General features: G+C 40.1%; 1 protein-coding gene across 5 annotated transcripts; it reads left to right on the top strand.

Annotated features, from left to right (window-relative positions):
* The first annotated feature begins 1,368 nt into the window (after positions 1–1,368).
* Positions 1,369–24,666, top strand: sfmbt1 (Scm like with four mbt domains 1). 5 transcript variants are annotated; one of them, XM_063474615.1, is made up of 21 exons: positions 1,369–1,440; positions 6,710–6,770; positions 8,085–8,179; positions 10,106–10,349; positions 11,037–11,125; positions 12,979–13,231; positions 14,018–14,115; positions 14,297–14,398; positions 16,114–16,273; positions 16,417–16,499; positions 17,119–17,266; positions 17,802–17,915; positions 18,101–18,143; positions 18,241–18,308; positions 18,416–18,555; positions 19,775–19,884; positions 20,239–20,429; positions 21,826–22,004; positions 22,092–22,316; positions 22,741–22,869; positions 23,061–24,666. In XM_063474615.1, the coding sequence occupies exons 2-21, from the start codon at positions 6,746–6,748 to the stop codon at positions 23,199–23,201; spliced, it is 2,637 nt and encodes an 878-aa protein (XP_063330685.1). In that variant the 5' UTR covers positions 1,369–1,440; positions 6,710–6,745; the 3' UTR covers positions 23,202–24,666. The 5 variants fall into 5 exon arrangements, with proteins under 5 accessions (XP_063330685.1, XP_063330688.1, XP_063330687.1 ...); XM_063474618.1 differs by having other exon boundaries at positions 20,239–20,414; XM_063474617.1 differs by having other exon boundaries at positions 18,244–18,308.
* The last annotated feature ends 26 nt before the right edge of the window (positions 24,667–24,692 follow it).

Genomic DNA, 24,692 nt, shown 5'->3' on the forward strand with positions numbered 1-24,692 from the left:
AAAATAACACGATCAAAAAGATAAATTGAAAAATGCGGCACGGTTAACAAATACTTTCTCATTCAGCAGCAGATTTATTTGTGGAAACCCAAATTCCTTCTCGTCTAGTCGAAAGCTTTTAGTGCAAGGCAGCTCCACACTGGAATAAAAATCACCAGATAAATTTTGAAAATAAATGCGTGCCCCCCTCCCCCAGTCCCCGTCACTTAAATTTATTCACGGCTCTGCGATTGTTTCGACTGTTTGTGCAAGATCCGATCGCCTCTCTGTGGCCAACATTTACTGTATTATTTCCACCTGAAAAAGAAAAAATAAACGCTTTTAAAAATATTTGTAGGCATCCGTAAGGCTGGTCTATTGTGGGGGATTATATGAGGCAGTTGCCTTTATATGATCCAAGTGAGCGGCAAAATGTGTTTTAGATACCGGGTGAGGCTTGAAGAGCTGAAGACGGGTTTATCGAAGCGAGGTGTACACTTGTTTCATAAGGAAAGCGCCTTTCTTGCACAAAATAGGTAGACTTTGTGCGCTACACTCAGTGTCAGCGCATATTTCCAGCAGTTTCTCCCGCCCTCTCCCCCCCAAAAAAGAACCAAAAAAAAAAAAAAAAAACACACACACAAAAAACAAAAACGGCTTGGCATCCTTGCGCAGCTTGAGTACCCTGACAGCAAAGACGCGTAGAATTGTATCCTTCAGTGTGATTATCCATTTTAAAAGTACGGGACGTATGTCAGGCATTGTGTGTGAGCTTATTTCATTTACTTAACAGATATTACAGTGAATGGAAATAAACCAACTCGAGGTCATCTTCAATAACACAGCCGATAGCCTACTTCAATACAGAATGAATTGCTTTTCTTTTGTAGCAGAAAAAGAAACCTATTCCACTTATCGAAATTGTGTCGATTATACGTGCAATTAATTCCGGCTCAGCCATTAACTAAGTGTTGATTCCGCCGGGTATAAAAAAAAGCCCTTTAACGGCTGGTGAGGCTGACCCTCCCCTTCTGCACGAACACGGCAAACATTTAGCTTTTTGTGTTATAGATTTGAGTCTTCACTCCTGTTGTGTGTCATTTTTATTGTGTGTGTGAAGATGGAAGTCAGTGTGATGTAGCCAGGCTCAGAGGCATATAGGCGGCAGAACATGCGCAGTGGCCGCTCGTGCCATATTGGAATGAGGTCGTGAACGAGAACTGCGTTAAGCTAACGGCACGCTGCCGAAGCAAAGCCGGAAGTATCTGCGGATTAATCCTCGTCACAGCAAAAGCTCGTTGCTCGGGCAACGGCTGTAAAGCGGTGGCTCGTGAAGGCGGTTTTATTGTGAAACGTCCCACCGGGGCCTCGGCTTTTTATTCGCGCTACGCTAACGCTGCTGAGAGCGAGCAGGCGGAGAGGATCGGCATCTAAAAAGCGACTTGGAAAAACTACTTAGCGGTAAGGGGCCGATTTTGCGACTAAATATTCACTTGGTCCGTGTTGTTGCGCACAAATTCCTAGCGATGTTTTGTGCTGGGGTGGCGCATTCGCCTTTTTTCCCGTCTCTCAAAAAGATGAGTCGGGTTCGGTCGAGTGTAAGCGCCCTTATTGCTCGTCAGCCTGCTCTTATTGCTCAAGCCGTGACGTTCAGTAACTTGACTCGGACACAGGCGGTTTTAAACCATGTGTCCGAGAAGTCCCGCACGGCCGTTACACGCTTACCCTCGTGTTTTTTAATTTATTACACGGAAATTGAGCACATTTCTCCGGCTGTCTGTGTCATGTTCCGCTCAGTGTGAAAGTTAGACCGTTGGCGCTGTAGTCTCTCTCTCTCTCTCTCTCTGCAAAGCCATTGCGTTGATGGCCCATCTCTCTCTCTCCCTCTCTGAATGCTGCGGTTAGTCGGAACAAGCGGCGCAATCTTAAGCTAGTTACAGTTCAAGGACCGTGTGGAAGTGTCCACGGATGTGCCCTCGTGTAACTCCGTATATTTGTACCGTTTAAGTCTTGCATAATGAAGGTTGCACGACCTCATCCGATTTGTGTTGCTACCACCAAGCAGGCTGCATAAACTAACTGCCCCCCCCCCCCAAATCCCTCTTTTTCTCTCTTTTTTTTAATTCCTCCAGCTTTTTAACGCGGATAAACGAGATGATGCTCGAAATGTCCGCGTTTTCCCGTCAGATTCACCGTTCACTTAATGCACCCTATTATTCATCAGCCCCCTTAACTTCCCTATTGTGCAACTTGAGTGATCCGCTGGCTGGCAGCGCTTGCTCGGCTTGACGTGCCGCTGTGCAACGAGCAGCCTTTACTGAAACTAAATGGAGCACCTGAAGGAAATAGGTGTTATTTAAGCGTACTGTATTGAGGAAATTGGTCTTTTCCATTTTTAGCCTCCTCCCCCTTCTTCTTTTTCTTCTTCTTTATTTTTCTTCTTCTTTGGATGTGAAGTTGTCGCAGGTTTCGCTGGGATGTCGCAGTGATTTACGGGAGCAGGCCAACTCTTATTTGTTGGGCTTTTGTTTACAACCATTACCTCCACATTGAAGATGTCAGGGTGTCTGAAGTTATTTAAGGTGTGTGTTTGGTGATGGGGGGTGGTGTCTGAGGAACAACCAAAAAGGCTGCTGTTGTGAATTTTATGGTATCGTTTTAAGATGCATTATCAAGAATGACATAGAGTTTCAACCTTATGTGCTAGCCCTTTAAAGGGGGTTTCGCCTAAAACCAAAACTATTCTCGCTTACCTATTGTGCTATTATTATTGACCTATAAACCGTGTGGCTTTCGTGTCATGAGCCAAGAGGTATCAGTCAGACAGTTCTGCCTCTGTAGACTCAATAGAGGATCATTCTGTTTGTGATGTGAAATTATTCTACTGCAACACCTCCTGGCATTTAACATAACCTCATATTTCATTGTACACAGTTTTTTTTTTTTTTTTTTTACCACATAAAATGCTCCTATTAACACATTGGGTTATTTAGAGCATGGTGGGCTGTCACAGTTTCCAGATGGCTTTGTTGTTGGTGATTTTTTTTATTATTATTTTTTAATTTGTCACATTTCATTGCTTTGAACACCACCAACAGAACTCTGTTTGGTTTGCAAGAAACCACGAAAGATTTGATAGCATTACAGGTGTAAATTTATACCAAATGCAACAGATACGTTTTAGGTTTTGTGAAGGTCAGAGTGTGGGCTGCTAACTGTAGAAATGTATTTTCAGTCACTGGTGGATGCCATTTAATAGTGCTTGGGGAAGTGACTAATTTAATTGTATCGAAAGCAGATTGTGTTCTAGACAAGCCACACAATGTGTAAAGACTTATTTAGTTGGTTTGCGTTTCCCTCCCCGAGACGTCAGAGGCCCTGAAAGGCATTATTGAGAACGCTCAGTGGCATGCTAAGTGCTGATGAGAGTATGATTCGGTGAGTGCTTGTAAAGAGGATGTAGTGTGGATGTCAGTTGTGGGTGTGTGTGCATTTGGCTCTTTCTCTTTCAGGTTCAGTCAGAGTCTTGGGTGTAGAAAGATTCAGGCAGAGCTGTGGTCCACACAGACCACTTTACTTTATATGAAACAGGGGAAGTTGCTTTTCTTCCTGTCTGCTGTGGCAGTTACACAGCAAAAGTGCTGCAGAAAGTTACACCTCATGGACTCAAACAATTCCCTGTGAAATAACCAACTCCATGGAACGTATCCATGTTCCACTCATAGTGATTCTCAAATGCTGACGTCCTCCTATTTGTTCAAGAAAGCATGATTCGGTTTTATGCTGTTTGATTTTTGTCAAATGTATTTATTTAATCTGAAAATTCCATTGAGACCAAATCTGGCCAAGGTAGCAGCCATACAAACTCCAAAATATAAAAAAAATGCAACAAGTACCATAAAATACAAGATTACATAATTATATACAGTATAATTTAAAACTAGTGGTCTCAAGAAAAACATCCATACGTCTCCTGCACTGCATTCCCTATGATGCTTTTAAAATCAGCACTAGACATAACTGTATTTAGGTTTGGGTCTTTCATGTAGGCACAAAAGAGAATGGGAATTACATGAATTTGGATGTCTCTGCCTTGCTTGTGGGTGTATTTTTACACAGCTCAAGTAAGATTCCATGTAGATGCTTCTATTTCTAGCAAACAAGATGGAAAGATAGGAAAGGCAATACAGAAACCTCACAAATCTCAGCAGCGTTAGGGGCTAAAGGAAACAAGTTGTGCCAAGAAGGTAATAGGGAAGTTGTTCAGGCTACAGTACAGAGTAGCGGTTCTTAGAAAAACCATAGCCCTTAGTTTGCAAAATATTTTAGCAATTGATGTGACAAGACTTTAAAATATATCGTGTCTTCAGGTGCTAGCGAATAAAGCCATGAAAACAGCCAAGGTGAGCTTTAATCCTGTCAGGCTGACTTTTAACTGCAGTTTGAGCAAAATGTCTATAATGTGAAAAAAAATGTAAGTGGTAAAACATGGTTACATTGAAAATTTAAATTTTCAAGTCATTACATTGAACAGTTTTAGAACAAAATAGTTCCTGTGGCTTTTAGGGTATAATTAGTGGTACGTATTTGCATAATCAGGGTTAGGATTCTGAGCGAGTGCTTTAAAAATTTTCTCCTCTAAGGGGTCCCAGTGACCAGAAAGCATGAGGAACTTTTGATGCAAACTCACGTCGTCAGAACGTAAATGTTACCTGAAAATCCTCCATGTGTGAACAAAATTATCAAGGTATTGTGCTCGCGTGCTTGGAGGGAAAAATGAAGCAATCGAAGAGAGAATTTCAATTAGAAAACACAGACTTCTTCATATATGAACAATAAAATAAGACAGATCTGAGAAGAGCGCTGCACTCGCTGTTTGACTGAAGGGTGTAAAAGTCATCAAGAAAACAGTTTTCAAACTATGACAGGGTGTTCACAAGCAGAAAGGGAAAATACCTCATGTGTTTAAGCAAAATGAGGAAAAGAAGCGCCAGCAGACTCCTCACAGGAGGACTCATTGTTGAGCACACATCATTAATCGCTGAACTTGAAGAAACTGAGAAAAACGTAATTTCTTTATTGCAGAAATGCTGCAGCCACAAGAATGTCAATCATTCCCTTAGCTTTGTGAGTATCAGAATCCAAAAATTCTGATATTTAAAAAAATAACAATAATCAAATAATTAAAGGAAAAATAAAGCGGTCTAAAAGATATTTGGATATGAAGTGTCTAATGATTCACAGGTCTGACGGTGTTTCTGTGTAATAAGTGAAAGCGTAGTTGTTAGAACAGCCTGGGATCTGTGTAAAATTATTTCTGGTTACAAAGAAATACAAAGAAATCTGAGGCTCCAGTCCCTAAGCACTGGATGGACATAGTTAAAGATATCTTTGTGATGGAAAGGGTGCACTAGAGATGCAGGTTTCTCAAGAAAAGGAGAAAAATAGACTGTTTACATAAAGTGGGTGCTACATTTGTGTGATTTCATTATGGATGGTAATGGAGTTTGTGAGACCCTTTTTAGGGTTCTGTTTTTCTTTATCTGTTGTATCAAAATGTTAATTTTAATTGAGTACAGAATAAAAAAAGAGATATCAGTTTAGAATGAGGCCCCTAGGACCCCTTGGAATATAGCTTTTTTACTAAAGGCCTGTAGCTCTGCTCCTATCTCTACTGCTCTTTTTCCACACTGGTGTAAGGAGTGTGCAACCCCCCGGCCCCCCCAGGACAATGAGGTCCTCTGCTGCATGTTTGTGTATGTGCTGGAGGGAGGGGGATAAAGGCAGAGCGAGTAAGGGACAGGGTCGCGGGTGAAAGGCGGCACTGGTCCCGGCGGAGCACGGGGGTCGCAGTGGTAGTCTGGCGGTTGGGAGGGGGTGGCTTCTGATGGCGGCCTTGGTTTTAATAGAGACATCAGATGTGACAAAGACGGGCTGACAGGGCGCCTGAATGGAGCTGCAGTGACAGACAAGCTCTACTCAGCATCCCATACAGCGTGCTCTCCACCATCGTCACGCCCAGCGCTCCGCTCTTTCTCATTCATGCCACTTCTCTTGTTGTATTAACTTATTTCATCTGGCTCTCACAATGCTCTGGGTTGGGTTTCATGTGTCCGAGATTGACGTGCGAGTCCGCATTCATGCGTTTGTGTTTTCACATTGGGCAGGAAAAGGCATATGACTGTGGTTTTAAAAAGAAGAACCCAAATGAGTTTCATAAGTAGAGAGGTGAGGTTGGATGAGATTAGCATAGCTACATATATTTTCCAGCTATCGTACCATCTGGTGCGTTACTTAGGTGGTAAGTCTGGGACCAGATAGAAGCACTTTGAATATTAATGTTAGATCTTCTCTAAAGACACTGGCAGCCCTATTATCAAGAGGCAGCAAGTCCTTGATTTTCGAATGGCTCAGGGATTCAAACTAATGCAAATTCATTTTTTTTGTTTTGAAGCACAGTTTGCAAATTAATGGTGTTGAATTTTCTTTGTCTTATGTCCGCTGTTTGACCCAGTAATGCAGGTTACTCTGCCTGCCATTGTGATGCTTTCTATTCTCTATGGCGAGTGGCTTACATGCTGTTAACTGATATGGATGTTTATATATTATAATGATATAGATGGTGTTAAAATAAAGGTATAGGCACAATAGTGGTGTGCCACAGATGACTATTAGGAGCCTGGATGAGTGCACTGTTTTCATTTCTGTGTTTCATTCTCTCTTCTGCCAGAGTTTTGGAGTCCTAGTTGGCCGCGAGGGCACCAGCATGAGCCAGGAGACACTGGTGTCTGGTAAGAACAATTCTGTGAACAAATGTGTGAAAGGCAAAAAGTTTAGGGAGGTTTTGATTATGAAATTCAAAACCATCGTTGACATTTAAAATAACAGTTTGGCTACACAAAAATCTGGAGTGACCCCTCATTGCTTTATATTGAGCTAGATAAGTGTTAATAGATGCAGCGATTCATTTAAACATGGGCAAAAAGTTATGTAAATATAGTATATGAGGAAATATTAGAGGTGGAAAAGGGGCACATTTTAATTAACTAAAAAAATAGACATTTGTAGGACAGAAAATTAACCGAACCAATTGTGTGAATTTGGAAAACAAACTAAATTCAAATTCAAATGTAGAAATATCCTTAGTTTTAGTCTTTGTCAGTAGGCAATATTTGTCATGGAAATGTTTATTGAGACTTGTCTGCGAGTCAATTGCTTTTAAAAAGTTCTGTATTATTTTTTGATTTTACTTATGTCTGACATGTGCCTTCCATACATAATACGTAAAAACACTGAAACTAATGAAAATGAAACAGCAAACCGATAATTTTCCAACAATAAAAACTAAGTGACACAAACAAGCCCACTCTGGAAACGTTCAAAGGTTTTGAATTGAAAACAGAAAGTCAAAACGAAATAGAAACAGAAACTAGTTAGAAAATACAAAAGCTTTAATAACTGTGCTTCTTGAAGGGGATTCAAAGCTCTTTGGATGTTGGCTGACTTTTAATCTTTCGTGATGATCCCACGCTGAGGTCCGGGCCAATCCATGACTGATATGGTTTTTCTGCCCAGGTGCTATCCAGTTTACTACACTGGCAGTGTGTTTGGGATCTTTGTCATTGCTGAAAAATGAAGCTTTTGCCAGTAAGAGGTTTTTCAACAATTTTGATAGCTGCCCAACACCAGTGGTTGAAATGCAGTCCCACACTATGACAGAACCTCCATCATATTTTACAGATGGATGCAGACATTCACTGTTGGACCTCCTTTCCTGTATGCATTTTTGCAACAGGCTACTAGTAACAAAGGCCCCATTTAAATTGGTTACTTGCTAGTACGTAGACACAGCACTACTTCATCCCTTGAGTTCCAGTTGTTATCTTTAATGCTTGCTGTTAAGTGACTCAACAAACGACAAAAAAACATTCCTACAAGAAATGGTCAGCTACAAGGACTGTGCTCAAAATAAATATGAAAAAAAAAAACAAACAAACCCAAAAATATATATAAAAATGCAAGTGACCCGTGGATATTTGTGCATTCCTGTGTAAGACAAAATGCTGGAAAGCAGGTTCATGAAGAAAAATGCGTTTGCATTCCAGATGGAGACTCTGCTCAGGATGCTCCTGACTTTAACTGGGATGATTACCTGGAGGAGACTGAAGCCGTGGCTGTGCCCCATCACAGCTTCAAACATGTGGGTGTCGACAACCTTGACAGCTTACACACATTTCTGGATAAGCTTGTGCTAGCTATTTATGATGAATTACATAGCTTCTGTGTAAAGTCTTCAGAGAGACTGGTGGGGTCAAACTTCATATTAAAATTTAAATTGAAGTTTTTAAGCTTATTAGCATGCCCATATGGTGTTTTCATTAATGTGCTAGAAGGCATAGAATGAGGAAAACAAGCAGTCAGCACCATGTCTGAATGTTCTTTTTGTAGTAACAACAGAGTCACCAATGTCACCATTTTTTTCTTTCCCGACTAGTGTAAAGTTGGCTCTAGCTGTTACATTGTTACAAATTACTTCCTGTATAGGCGCAACTTAAGTTATTCTGTTGTCAGACAACCAAAGCAAGTAAATATGAGTGAAAATTAAACCCTTTTTCATAGTAACTCTTGTTAATTCTATTAACTAATTACAAACATGTGCCTCACATACGGGCAGTCCATACTGCAGCACCTTTTTTCTGAGGTCGTTTTGATTTGACCAGCTGTAATATGCAAAATGCATTGAAAAAGTTTGGAGATGTTGAGGAAAAATGTGGGTCAGGTTTTGAAGTAATTAGAGCTGGGCGATATAAGATTTTTTTCATATCACGATATGTTTTTTTTCATTTCAGGCGATAACGATATATATCACGATATAAGCCAAATAACTATATTTGTAAGATTTAAATGTGCCGTTGCTCACAAGTAAAATGTGAAATAATCTGCAGCTTGTTTTGATTTAAATATTTAATTCCCATAATAAGTTCAACAGGGTAGATGTACTTAAGGAACATGAGACTTTTTCAGATAAATAAAGGCAAATATTGCAAACTACACAAAAGGCAGCCGCTAAAGCGTTTAAGTTTCAAAATAGAACAAACAAAACAGACTACTAAATTGTCAATTCCACTTAGAAACAAAATATTAATTCAAAAAATAAATCTTAGTTTGTTTTACAGAAGAACAGACAAAATTGACTAACTTTTGTCAATATCAAATAAACTGAGAACTAAAAGGAAATTCTCAATCTCTCCTTGTTGTATAGCTTAGCTTTTCAAACAGTTTTAACAGTGACTTTAGTCTGACAAAAGCCGAATGACGAATTAGCGCTTTCAGTCAGAGATTGAGCATGCACCGGTTTATTGTATTTCCAGACTTGCTTTCGGCACAATTTACAGTGCGCGTTACTCTGTTTTTTGTCTGACTTGAAATAGCCGAAATACCTTTGCACTACGGAAATTCTATGGCCTTTCCGTTCGACAATCTCTCCGGCATTGGAACCATCATCGGTTTTTTCTTCGGTAACCTTCGCTCACGCTCTCGGTTGATTTTTCTCTAGTCGGCAAACTCATTTCCTCCATTACCCGGGCAGCCCGGCTGCAAAAACAAATACACATGTGCGCCTTGGCACTTGTGCTGTACGTAACAAGTCACGTGACGTGACGCTGCGGCTGTGATTGGTTTGGCTCTGCACTACTTAATTTGGATTGGCTGTTCTTTATTTTTTTTAAGAGGACAAGAGGGATGAGGCCTATCGCAATAGTTAAATTTTTCTATCGAGAAAAAGTTATTTCGCAATACATATCGTTATCGTTCTATCGCCCAGCTCTAGAAGTAATCCAAAGAAATTTGACCACATGTTCTTTGCAATCCAGTGGATTATATGACTAAATATTTCCATGTGCTTTGTGCTCATTTTAAAGAAACCTAACCCAACCCTGTGTTCTCTGGATAAGTTACTTGTAGCAAACAATTGGAGAGTCCTTGTGTTCTCTCATAAAACTAGTGTTTTAACCCATGTTACTTAAGCTGAAAGCTGGTAGGTAGATTTATTTAGGATGAAAACCAATAGAATAAAAGTCTTTTCTCTTATGTTGATTTGATCTCCTGTTTTCCGTTCTCCCCTCAGGTGGACCAGGGCCTGCAGACAGGGCTGACTCCAGGCATGAAGCTGGAGGTATGTGTGCGCTCTGAGGCTGACAGCCCTTACTGGGTGGCAAACATCATCACCACATGTGGACAGCTGCTGCTTTTACGTTACGAGGGATACCAGGATGACCGCCGTGCGGACTTCTGGTGTGACATCATGACGGCAGACCTCCACCCTTTGGGTTGGAGCCGGCAGCACGACAAGACAATGAGGCCCCCTGAAGGTGAGGCACTGCTGGGGTTGGCATCGTGATTTTTGAATTGTGGGACGCATAGTTAGAGCTGACTGATCTCATAAATCACAGTCAAGTAACCTTTCTGTCTTTTAAATGGAGAGAGCTCTGCAGAGACAATGCAAGATTTTGGGGGGTTTTCTTTCATGCCAAAATGTAATTTAATGTTGGAACTCAACTAGGTAATTGGACTTTTGTTCATCAATTAGATTTAAGTAATGAATATTTCTGTTCCCCTGATGTGCTGCTGGCACAGTTGCCCACAGGTGAAACACTGGGGTTTCCCTTCTTACGTTCTCGCTTCATGAAAAATAGATTTCCCACGAAATGGGTAGGCGAAACACTGAAGGAAATTAACTTTTTTCTTGTGCATTTTTTACATTAATGGAGATTAAAAAAACCTTGATACTTGTGTGTATAAACAGAAAACATAACAAAACAAAATACTTGATTTGCCATTATGGGATGTGGTAGATGACACAGATGAAAGTTTGATAAGATAACATCTCACCTTCAGTATATGATCCCTCTAGTATTTTTTTTTTCTGTTTTATAATTGATGTGATGCTTCAAAGCAGCTGTGTGAGGAAAAATTAGAATTGGGATGTGTGTAATGCTAAAGACCACCAGCTTGTTTGGTTAATAAACTAAATGGTGTGTGTGAATCATCCACCTCAGGTGTGCGTGAGAAGCATCAGGACTGGGAGGCTTTGCTGGAAAAGGCCTTGGCTGAGGAGTGCAGCGCGCCTGCCAGCCTGCTGGAATTGGTAAGGCAGGGGAAGGAAGCAGCTGTCCTTCCAAAAGGCTACTCACACCCAGGGTGGGGCGTTAGCTTTCGGCATTTCGGTACCCACCCGTGCCAACAACAGTCTCCTCTATCAGGGCAAATTTACGGCACACACTGTGCACTCCCATGTGCCATATCACTTAAATGTCAGATAATTACAAGTTGCATCCTCTCACATTAGACGGGCAGTTGAGGAATTGTGGATATATTAGGGAAGGGATGTTGAAGATAGAGCTGCCAGGGATGTGGAGAGACGGAGGCAGGTGATCAGCTGTGACAACCCCTAAAGGGAGCAGCCGAGAGGAGATCCTCTCTCAATATTTGACTTACCTTTGAAAGTAATGGGGTAATATTAGAGCTTATTCCAAATTACAAAGTAACAAATTAGATTTGCTATATTAAAATTCAGGCCCAGCAGAAGGAATTTAAAGCAGCAGAAGTCAGTGTCTTTCTTCCTTTTTCTCTTTTTTTCCCACTTCTTAGCTTTTCTGTCTTCATTTCTGATGCCAGACTCCCTCAACATGGACAATTCCAGTTTTTGTGGAGAAATGCCATCCTTCAGAGACTTTTTTTTTTTTTTTTTTTAAGCTGTGCTTTGCTAGCAGAGTGTCTCTGCTACCTTTGTGACATCCACATTTTCCTCTTCTGTCAACTCTTTCTGTGATTATTTTATTTGTTACATTTTGGCCAGTTTGCCTTTGATTGTTGTCAAGCTAGAAAATGTCTCTCCTGCAAATATTATGTAAAACCTATCAACCAGTGTTTCAGTGTATCCACAGGCATTCATCTATACATGTCATCCCAAACAGACTTTGCCTCACGCAGCCCCATATCACACTCTCATCTCCCTTGCTTCGTGGTCAGAACATTGGTTTCACTGTGGTACTCTTGGCCAGGATCATGCCAGCCATGCTGGAAACCATCTGAACAAATTTATCTTGTGTCTCATCTGATCAAAGAATGCGCTTCCATTATTAATAAGGCTTTTTTGTGCACTTTAGCACAGTTTAATCTTTTAATTTTGTGCCAAAGAGCAAGCAGGGGAATTTTTTTTTTCTTGGCTGGTATCCATAAAAGCTGACATTAGCACAGCGTCCTTCACACTGTCTGAGCTGTTGCAGAGCATCTCATTTCTACTCAAAAACTCTGTGCCAAGTCTTCTTTTAAAGTTCTTTTTGTACAAGTGGTTCTTGGCTTATTCTGTAACTTCTGATTACTGTGGAAATGTGTTCCACTAATTTTTTCCCCTGATCTTCCTCTATCCTTTTGCGTCTTTGTGAACTCTCAGTATCAGATTGCTGCATTGATTTTCTACTTTGGGGCCTGTATTCACAATATAGTATCTCTGAATATTTTGAGTGTTTATGATAGGAAACGGGCACAGAAATAAGGCAGTTGTTAGAGATGAATTGCTTTAAATTTTAATGATATTGCACTCATCACTGTTGCTACTTAGTTATTTGTATTCTCCTATTTGTATTTTAAGTCTAGATTTATATCTCTAAGAGCCATAATAAAAAAATCGACATTAGAATACATCTCAGCTTGAACTAAATAAGATTTTATCTGCTGAAGTATACAAAACACAAGGCTCTGAGCTTTTGTTTACACCATGGATGATGTGCTGCTGGAAGCAAATACACTGTAGGAGCAGCCTGTGAAATTCTTCACATCCATTAGTTAGCTTTCAGTCACCGTGCTTCAGTTCTGCCACTTAGCCATGCAGTGCATTCTCTCCACTGCAAATTCCTCTCCTTGTCTAGGCGTGTGTTCATGTGTGTTTGTGTTAGTGTGCTATGGGCTTTCCATTTACCACTCCTGGCCCCCTTCCAGCCCCAGCGTGGCAGAGACCCAGTGGAGCTCCTGTGTGCGGGCTGCTATGTGGAGCTCCAGGATAGTGTTGACCCGGGGCTGGCCTGGGCTGCTGAGGTGGAGGAAAATGTCGGAGGAAGGTTGAAACTGCGGCTTATAGGCACAGAGGGTCTCCCAGACACACCTGCAACTCTCTGGCTCTTTTATCTCCACCCACGCCTACACCCACCCGGCTGGGCCAAAGAGCACGGCTGTACCCTCAGGCCTCCTTCAGGTCAGTGGCATCGACATGGGTCAGGTTTTATTTCCAGAAGTAAAGGAAGTTCCTTTCTTCTTCATCTATAGGTTTCTGAGCAAAGTGCCATTGCATGCATTAGTGACAGTTTAGAAGAAAGGACACGTGGACGATCCATATGAATGCATTTTAATTATCAAGTGTAATTCTATTATTTTCCTATACACTGGCCCAGCAACAAAACTTCTCAGTACTTCCTGCTAGACCTTGAAATTAATTTTCCATACAGGATTTGATAGATCACTGCTAATACTTTTGAGGTGGATACAGTTTGTTGGCACTGGAGGCTGTAGCTCTGTCCTTACTGATCTGTCTTCTAGTACCACCGAAAGTCTTCATTTATTTTAATACCACCCTTTTTATAGCTCAGATACAGGATAATGTTAGTAAAAGGAGTTAATTAGATGTTTTTAGATTACTTTTTCTTCTTCGTAAGATGTTTTTATTGTATTTTTTTTTTCAAAAGCAGTAATTTGATTTCAGCCATTTAATTTCTGTCTGGAGTCCAATATCCTGTGATAAGAAGTTTCTGTTTTGTGGTTGCAACATTGCGGAGAGCGACATTGATTTTTTTTTTTCTTCCCTTGTTTAATTAACTGGGAGCAACTTTTTCAAGGTCCAGCTACAGACCAAGCTGACATACAGGCTGTGTTTTACCAAGTACTGCTTTATACTTTGTGTTTATTTAGTCAAATTCAAAAGCATGCCCTTGATAATCAAACATTACCACAGTTATCTTTAACAGTTATTTGGTCTTTGTTTCAGATCTGTTAGGTCTGCGGACGGAGGAGGAGTGGGAGGACGTGAGACAGAGGATCAGTGACCTGCCTCAGGATGAAGCTCTGACTGCAGAGTTAACTAAAGTACGGTCAACTGCGCTCTTTATTTGTTCTTCCTGACCAGAACATTCCTCTGTTTATTCACGAGTTAACATTTGATATTTATGCTTAACTGAAAGCGACATTCTCCAAATCGGGTGCTGAAAGATTTTTAAGACCAAGGCTTTTGGAAATGGCTCTTCATACAAGTGTTTGTTTGTCTCAGGATCAACCTGCCATCTCTGCTCATTGTTTCAAAGAAGGGATGAAACTAGAAGCTGTTGACCCTGCTGCTCCCATTTCCATCAGGCCTGCAACTGTCACCAGGGTAACGGAATTTCCCATTAAATCTGTGTCTTCTGTGCTCAGTTTTGCTCCTGTTTACTGAGAATTTCTTTGCTATCATACTGCAGTGAAACTCAACTTACAGCGAGTTATTGGCTTGCCATCCACTTTCTATTTCAGAGCAGGAAATAGAAAACGCGCAGTTTTAAACTATGTACTATTCTTAATCATTATTTTCTTTATATGTTACAATAATATATGTAACACAATCAATAATCAATCATTTTTTCATCAGCTCAGCACTACTTTGATCTTTTTATTGTTATATGTGCAGAGTGTGAAAACAATTCAGCACACTATTATTATTATTATTATTATTATTATTATTATTTTTATTGCACTATTCTCAGTCTTTCCTCTTCAGACACCGGGGATGCAGCCAAATGTAACAACACAGTTTCATATGCCAGAATGAAAGCTTCCTTGTAGTTAGCTTGAGTTGGGCAGCGATGCCAGTTTACTTTAATATTTGTATGTGAAATAATCTCAAATTTTAACAGCACAAAATGCTGTCATTTAAAAATGCTAAATATTTCTCTACAGTAGATTCCTAAGAAAACGGTCTGCTTTGATGATGGGCTTTTTCTGCTCTTCTGCTAAGCACAGCTAATGGCCCCTCGTTTACTCACGTCTGCAAACCTGCGTACAGGAAAGAAAGTAACTTAAATTTTATCAGATCAGGAGCAGACTTTCGAGTTCCAGTGTTTAAATTATATGTGAAAGTGACTCATCACTGCAACGTGTTCTGCAGCATCTTGGGCAGCAGGTTCTAACTTGTGAAAAGGTTGATCTTTTTACACAGAAGTGTGGCTGCTCTGCTCTATCAGCCCATCATAGCAGCTGTATCATCGCTCGCAAGCCAACAAACTGCGCATAATTTCTTTGCACTTTATAAATGCAGGATGTTGCAGACAGCAGCCCCGGTGCAGAGCTGCAATTTAACAAGCCACACAGCTCCCCTTTGTAGGAAACTGATGTCTGACGAAGTCTGGGCAGACAAACAGCAGCAACATTTCTAGGGTTTTTTTTGTGTGTGTGAGTCTTCTGACACTTGGAATCCAGTTGATTTACCCCTTTATTTAGTTAACAGTAGTGTAGTTAATGAAAAGTTGAAATACAACAGGATCCGGTTCATCCCCCCAAGCAATCATGCTGTTGACTGTTTCAAGGCGACGAGCTAAAAATCTGAGTGTTTCTGTTTGTTTTTTTTGTTGTTTTAAAATAAGCCCACTGGCATAAAATAATATAAGCAGAGGGAAGGACATGTAAACCAGAGGACTTTGGGGGAGCCTCCTCATCCCTCCTGGCAAGGCACACACACACACACACACACACACACACACACATACATACATACATACATATATATATATATATATATATATATATATATATATATATATATATATATATATATATATATATATATATATATATATATATATATATATATATATATATATATATATATATATATATATATATATATATATGAAATATGGGCCCCCGCACAAAGCACCCAGAGTGTCCATGCTGTGCTGTCTTTATTCAGTTAAAAAATGTTTATCCAACATGCTTACATATGCCTGAAACAATAGATCATATTAGAAATGCTAAATTGCTAAAAACTCAACCAGCTCAGTGTAACTACAAGATAAAACATCTGACAGTCTCTGGGTCCGGTGTTGTATATTCCAGGTGTATAACGAGCAGTACTTCCTGGTGACAATGGACAACCTTTGTGATATTGAGGAGTCAGAGAGCGCTGGGCGATCCTTCCTGTGTCACAGAGACAGTCCGGGGATCTTCCCTGCTCAGTGGAGCCTCAAAAACGGGCTCCCACTCAGCCCCCCACCAGGTTTGTTCTGTCACTTATCACTTTTTGACAACTTGAAATCAGATAGTTCATGATAACAGTGGTGAGATTGCTTGTGCTGTCTTGGTTTCTCTCTAAATTGCCTTATTTCCTTCTCTTGTTGGTGTTTATTGTATCATGCACAGGATACCAGGGTCCAGACTTTGACTGGGCAGACTACCTGAAACAGTGTGAAGCTGAAGCCGCTCCTCAACATTGCTTCCCAACTGTAAGTAAACCTTTTTTTTTTTTTTTTAACCATCTGTCTTGCAGATTACTGACCAGAAAAATAATGATTAAAAGAAAAAAGAAAAACTTGGGTCTCACTATTTATTCATGCTTCTGAATTGAGGGTTATTTGTTTGTTTGTTTGTTTGTTTGTTTTTTTATATGAATTGAGTTTAAATAAAATAATGTTGTTTATATACATGATGGTGCATCTAAAAACTAGGCTAAGTTAAAAATTTGAGGAATGGGGAGAAAATAGTTCAATAAAACATTTTTCTGATATAGTTTTGAGAGAGACTGCAGGCAGCGAAGATAACAAAGATAACAAATAGTGGAAATATTGGTTTTCCTTGATTGTGTCATTGCTTATTCTGTTTTTGCCCCTTTTGCCTGTCATAAATGACCAAATATGAGAAATTACACTTTTCAGTTTAGCCATGTGACTGACGGCATAATCGGATACCAGTGATGAAATGTATCCCGACAGTGTAATGGGGTTGTAGAGCAGGTGACCCACTGTGACTTCTCTTGCTTTTTACGGGAGACTCAGCATGTTGTTTTCCTAATGGACAAATTTCACAAAAACTAACCATCAGCCATCCTCCCTCACCGTGAAACAGCTCTCTCTGTTTACCTCCCAGGAGCAGTGTGAGCATAGCTTCAAAGAGGCCATGAAACTAGAGGCTGTCAACCCACTGTCACCTGAGAACATTCACGTGGCCACAGTCACCCGGGTCAAAGGGCAATACATTTGGCTGAGCCTTGAAGGTGAGATGACTACTGAAACTTTAGTAGATGGATTCAAATGAACAATTACAATGTGCACAGTTTTTCTTCTGCTGTTTTAATAAGAAAATGCTGACATAGTATTTGAATGGCAGCAAAAAACAAATTTGCAGCTAATTACGCAGAAGGCAAAGTTCATTTGTGCCTTTCCATTGTGTGCCTTCCCCCTGTTTTGTATATACTCCTCTTGTCTATTATTTATTTTTGCTGTCCTACTATTTATATTTTTATTCCATGGACAGTTGGTGTGGAGCACCCACACTTTAGTTGTACATGTGCAATGACAACAAAAGCCTATTCTATTCTGTTCTTCTATTTTGAAAATAATCTTTTGTTTTAAAAGAAGCAGTTTCATGTCTGATTTTTATTTTTTTGACATTGGAAGGGATTTCTTTAGAGTTTAAAGAGTGTGTGTGTGTGTGTGTGTGTGTGTGTGTGTGTGTGTGTGTGTGTGTGTGTGTGTGTGTGTGTGTGTGTGTGTGTGTGTGTGTGCGTGCCCATGTCTGTATTCTTGCAGGTCTAAAGCAGCCCATGCCAGAGCTGATAGTTCATGTGGACTCACTCGATATATTTCCTGTCAGCTGGTGTGAGACAAATGGCTATCCACTTGTCTACCCTATTAAGCCCTCAGGTATACAACATGACTCATCATTGTAGAGTTTCATGGTAGTGGTGGTTACCCAGCAGCTTGAATAAGCCTGTTACTAAGAACACAAATAGAAACAAAATACGATCTTCATTTTATCCTGACGTTGGAATAAATAGCAATGAAAAGCAGTGCATCCGGGCACACGTTAATCTCTCCTTGTTTTTCAGTTGAGAAAGAAAAGAAGATTGCTGTGGTGCAGCCAGAGAAACAGTAAGTATGAGAGGAGGGGTGGGGTGTGTGATTGGTGGTAAAGTGGACTAAGCTCAACAGCCTTTCAACATCTCATTTAATTTTCATCCTTTTACAGCAGAACTCCCCCCAAGTCTTCATCACCTGACACTGTCAAGCAGCAGATAGCAAACCAGTCGGAGACAGGTCAGTTTGTCTGATCAGTTTTTAAGACCCTATATATTATGTTCGGTCTGCTGGTTATCTACTGTGGTGGTTCCATCATATATATGGCCTTGTGTGAACGTGTGCAGGGCAGGGCAACGGGAAATACTGCTGTCCCAAGATCTACTTCAACCACCGCTGTTTCTCAGGGCCCTACCTTAACAAGGGACGCATCGCTGAGCTGCCTCAGTTCATCGGCCCTGGAAACTGCGTCCTCGTGCTCAAAGAGGTGAGAAGGCTTGATCAGCTGGTGACATGTCAGATATTTTAGCCATTTTTATATCCAAAACATTGTTATATGACCAAATATCAACAAAACTAATGCGTTCCAGAAGTAAAAATCCCATCCATATTCTCCATAGAGATTTTGATTATGAGCCATAAAGTTGTAAACATCCAAAGCAGACTTAGGACAAGCTACAGCATTATGGAATGCCGGAAAGTGTTTCTATGGAAACCACAAGTCTGCATGTATATCCGCCTTGTTTTAACAGAAACATCTTTTATTGTGATGCTGTGGAACTACTTTACCCACAATCCTCAATCAAAACAGTGATGACTCTGATTGGTGGAGGTTGCTGTTACCATAGCAATGTTTAAACCCCACCAAATGCCAGAACACCAAACTTCAGAAACTGTGAGAATGGTAATTACAGTCAGGAATAAATCACTCTACCAATAACCATGCAACTATGCTGTACTTTACTACATATACACAACACAGACTACTAAATGTCAAGCCATCCATCCATATTAAAAAATGGACACTTAGCACTCAAGGGTCAGGAAGTAATTTGCTGTGGAATCTGGGATTTTCAGTGGGTTATGGGATTAATAATTCTTTCACCAGTAAAAGTAATTATCTACACAGTCTTGTGCCTGGCCTCTTTTCTATTTTTATTTTATTTATTTTATTTTTATTGTCATGTTTCACCTTGTAGCTGGTTGGATTGGTTCAAAGCTTGAAACTCTTGGTACATAGATTTTTTTTTTTTTTTGGTTAATGGAGAAAATGAATAAGGAATTCACTTCCAGAAATAGAGTCCTTCAAAACGAGTGCAGTGGCCATTGTTCTGTTTTACATCTTTCTTTTGTGCAAATTAGTCAATGTTAGCAATGTCCTAAACTGTCATACTGAACACTGCAAATGTAAATGCCAAATTAAAGGTAGCAGCTTTGTCACTGTGAGGTTGTTAGTATAATCAAGTTAGGATTTCACCCAAAGCACTGTATAGCACGGCTAGACCCAGGTTCTGAAATTGTTTAGCTCGTTGTGTTTCGTCAGAAACTAGTGAAATTATGCCTATTAGTTAACAACACAATGTTGTACTGTACAGCAAAAATCTTGTCTCAGGCTGATTAGGGATTTTTGATGTTAAGAGAAAACACATAGTGCTACTAAAGTATAAAATAACTAATTCTTTTCATCGTTTTCATCTCGTCTCCAGGTATTGACTCTGCTGATAAACTCGGCCTACAAGCCCAGCCGTGTGCTGAGAGAGCTGCAGCTGGACCAGGAGAGCCGCTGGCAGGGCCATGGAGAGACACTCAAAGCAAAGTGAGGAGACGCGTCATTTAATTCTTCACTCAAAATACTCAGTTCTTCAGAAGAACCTGCAGGAATAGAACAAGTGCTTCCAGCTGGCATATTTGACAGAACAAGCTGGTTTAAAAGTGTACTTAAAGCACAAATAGGTACAGACATGGGTATATTCACACCGGAATCAGGGGCAACCCACTAATACTTCAGTAAAGTGGTGAATAAGATGATAGCATCTAGGTTTCTGTAAGGAGAGATCTTGTTAGATTACATATCGAAGCGGTTTGGGTTTTAAGTAACTGAAATTTTTTTCCAGCCCAGCACTTTGTGGAAAATTAATCACATTGACCATTGCTTTTCTTTAAACATCAGGTACAAAGGAAAGAGCTACCGGGCCACCGTGGAAATAGTCCGTACTGCAGACCGTGTGGCAGACTTCTGCAGGAAAACCTGCATTAAGTTAGAGTGCTGCCCGAACCTGTTTGGACCTCGCATGGTTCTGGAGCACTGCTCAGAGAACTGCTCTGTCCTCACCAAGACCAAATACAGTAGGTGGCAAACAGGTCATTGAGACTTAAAATTATTTCTCATTTCATCTGAAGTGTTTGTTTATATAGCTAGAGAGGCAATATAAACAACCTCTGATATTCATGTATAATAGCTTAGAAATCTTTGTATTTGTTGATCAGCTGTTATAAACTCTTTGAGATGCAATTAGAAAACTCAACAGATTTCTAATTGAATTAGAAAGTATATGTGCAATCTGGACGTTACCCAACTAATAAAAGACTCAGATCATGCAGTGATACAGTGGAAATCCAGTAGAACGTGTTTCTGTAACTGACAGCATTTGGCATTTGAAAGACTGTGAATATGGTGGTGTTTGAATCAGGAAAAGGAATGTCATTGCAGAAGTGATACGGAATGTCTAACGTTTCCAACCAGTGTTTGTAATACATGCTCAGCATTGTGGTGGCACATGTAAACCTTTAAAGCCCCAACCATGAAATAATTGCTAGAAATTTCTAATGTTTTGAAAATTGTAGAAGTCTCAAAATGCATGTATTAAATGTGATAGGATTAATTTTACTTTTCATTATCTGTTTGTTATGTGTGGAGCTCCATAGTTGTCTACTAAAGAGGTTTTGCACTCCAAAATAATATTATTGTGTGTTCTGGTCAGTGCATGTCTCCTCTTTTGTCTGCCACCTTTTGGGGCCGTTTGTTTTTGCAGATGTGTTTTGTTTGTTTTTTTAATATAAAAACTTGTATATGGAAATGTAGGTATTTAGAGATTTTAATTAAGTTATATATTTTTATTTTTATATTTATACATTTTTGTGAATATATATATATTTTTTGTAATTTTTGAATATTTTTTTTCCTTTTACAATTTTCTTTTTTTATGGCGCTCTCATGGCTCTCATTTTGTCCAAAGCTTATTCACCTTCAGTTCTTTTCATTTGTGTAGCTCGTGAATAGAAACGATCCGTGCGTATGTAAACACTGCCTTGAATGTGAATATTCTGAGAAATAGAACAAAGGGCTACAGCATTTTTTTTCTTTTTTGCAGTAACCTTTGGCTTAGCAGGTATTCAGTGAGCACACAGAGTTGGTAGAAAATCGGTGTCAGGGTTGGCCTCTTTGATCTTGTGTAAAACTCTTTTTTTTAAGCACAAAGCCACAGATTTGCTGATATGTTTACTGCAGCTGCATCAGTGTTGTCGTTAACTGATGCAATTCAATAGCAACAGACAAATGATTACGCTTTCTCTTTTTTCATCTCATTCAGACCTACCGAACAGCCTGTTTATCGGTGCTTTTCTTATAGAGAGCATTTAAGAATACAAGCATTAGAGTCAGATTAATATCCATCTGTTTCAGTAGTGTGTTCAAGTCTATAAGACATGCCAGATGCAACATGATAATGACACCACAGGTTTGTTGTTTTACCATCAGCATATTACTATGGAAAGAAGAAGAGTAAACGTGTTGGTCGTCCACCTGGAGGCCAAACTAATCTGGATGCTGGAGTGAAAAGAAGGGGGCGGAGGAGGAAGAGGAGGAAGCAGCTCTTTGTCCATAAAAAGAGACGCTCATCAGCTTCCGTTGACAACACACCTGCCGGCTCTCCACAGGTACCCCAGAACTCATGTTACTTCTGCATTAAGCTTTAGGTTAAACGAACTGTGTGAAATGACCGCTTGTCACCCTTTTGCTCACAGGGCAGTGGGGAGGAGGAAGATTTAGATGAAGATGACTCCCTGAGTGAAGACTCTGGCTCTGAGATGCAGGACGATCTCCAGGACGATTCTGAGCAGTCAGTCGGGAAATCTCAGCCCACCACACCGTCCCCTTCCCCGCCGGCGACTCCCAGACCGACACGCAGACGCCGGAAACCCCGCTCCCCCTCGTTCTCTGATGATGAGAACCGCCCCCCTTCACCAAAGGTGATGAAAATTACAGAGAGGAGCTTTGCAATATTTCTAATTATGTTTCCAAGCAGTGTATCTGTAATTAATACTCAGCAGGTTCACAAAGATTTTCCACTTGTTCTGCGCTCTGCCCCTCCAGTTGCACTCTAAATAAATGCCTTGTGCTTTCTAACATTTCCATTTTAGTAACATTTTAAAAGGTGTTTCTGCCGCATTACACTCTGTCCCATTATGCTGCTTCAAAGAAACAAAAATGTCTCCAGTGACTGTTTGACTGTGACCTTTTACTGCTTTTACACAGCTATTATTTCTTTAATGAAATGTTTAGGTCTGGTACCCGTCTCAGCATCAATTGCAAGGGTTAAAATGAGCTGCGAGCCTTTCCTCTTTGGCAGGGAAATCTCAGTCTGTCTGACTCACACTGTCTGTGTGTTTGTAGACGCCAAAAGCTGAGCCTCCTCAGAAACTGTGTTTGGATACCAGCCCCCTGGAGTGGAGCGTTACTGATGTGGTTCGCTTCATCAGGACCACTGACTGTGCGCCTCTTGCGAGGATTTTCTTGGATCAGGTATGAAATACTCAGACTTAATGGCCGTTGCCACTCGGGATAAGAGCTCACTCTACTTCAGCGCAATAAGTGCATTATACACTTGTACTGTATCCATGGTTAGAAATGGAAACATTTTAACATTTCTCGTGTGTTAAGCCAAAAACAAGCTATATATAGAATGCATCTCACATGAACTCGTGTGTCGGCAGGAGATTGACGGACAGGCGCTGCTGCTGCTGAACCTCCCAACAGTGCAAGAGTGTATGGACCTGAAGCTGGGACCGGCCATCAAGCTGTGCCACCACATCGAGCGGGTCAAGCTGGCATTTTATCAGCAGTTTGCTACGTAGCTGACGGGGGACCAGATGTGGGATGTGACTGCACCCTGTTCTGTGTGTTAATCCATTCAAAGACAATGGGTTTTTTTGTTTTTCCCCTAACACTGGACATCGTTTAGAATCCTTCCTATTCCACAACCTGCGTGGACATGAGATAGACAAAGCAACATTTCTTGATCCTTGGGGAGGGGGAAAGACAGCTGAGAAAGTAGAAGACCCAAAGGAAGGACTTGTGGCTCTTTGATGGCACAAATAAATGTAAAGACACATAAATATAAATTCAACATATTTTGACATCAAAACAAACCATCACCAAGGACTTGCTTTAGGTTTAAAAAAGAAAAAAGAAAAAAAAACTTGGTTTCTGTATCTATTTTAATGAATGCTGTTTGACTAATTTTTATCTTCAGAGTGTTGTGAACCTGTTTTTTTTGTTTTGTTTTGTTTTTTGTTCCCCCCCCCCCCTTTTCTTACCCCACTTAAAAAGTGACTTAGCGCCACTTCTAGAACTCTTGTTCTATTTAATCATACTTTTCAGTCCGCTTACGGCAGTACCACAGGATCAAAGCTTTTAAATTGTAATACTGTGTGATAATCTCACTAAGTAATAAGTGAGATTAACTGCCTTCTGATCTGGTGACTTCTGTGGAGAATATTTAAAGTGTCTTCAAAAATGTATTTCGGTGTATTAGTTAAAGAAAAAACAGAGTAATCGTTTCTTCAGAAATCAAACTAGACGATGCAAAGAGTCTGCTGCCCAGTTGTGAAGCGATAGTTTGAGTCATTGCAGGGACTGCATTAGATTTTAAACATGCAACATGTATATCAAGATCCGTTGCTAGTTTTAAGATGGAATACTTTATGCCAAATTTGTATGCTTAATGTAAAATGGGGCCTTGATCTTAAAAGACTAAGGCTCTCTGGTTTAAGTCTCAATATGTGAAATGATTTTGTACTGCAAGCACAAGCAAAACCATGCACTACATGGTGGTATGCAATTATGACACGTGCATGTCTGTATATAGTGTACATATTCAAATATCTTCTAGTGCAACAGGGTGATTTGAAAGAAAAATCGTCTTTGTGCATACATGTAAATGCCCAAACACAATATATTTGCACAGAATAGGTCTAAACTTTGCAATATTGGGTATATGATGCGAGTCCGTTTAGCTACAGTTGATAAAAACATTTTTAACAGCAATGGGTTATTTTAATTGCTAATGCTAAATTAAATTGGCAGTTTTAAAGCAAGATGATACTCTTAACATGCTTTTGTAATTCGTTTTTCCCCTCGTTTTTTTTCAGTCCGTGTCGTGCGATTTGATGTAACGTGCTTCATTTTGTGTGATGTTTATGTTTACTAATTTTCTCGTAGTTCCCTTGTGCTCAGAACAATGGCACAGGCCTTCGTTTGAAGATTATTATCACTGCTATTTAAAGACAACACTGCAATAAAAGCTGAACAACGACTTTTTTACGAGACTCGTGTGTTCCTTATTT

The sequence above is a fragment of the Pelmatolapia mariae genome, linkage group LG5 (assembly GCF_036321145.2).
Source record: "Pelmatolapia mariae isolate MD_Pm_ZW linkage group LG5, Pm_UMD_F_2, whole genome shotgun sequence".
Taxonomy (NCBI): domain Eukaryota; kingdom Metazoa; phylum Chordata; class Actinopteri; order Cichliformes; family Cichlidae; genus Pelmatolapia; species Pelmatolapia mariae.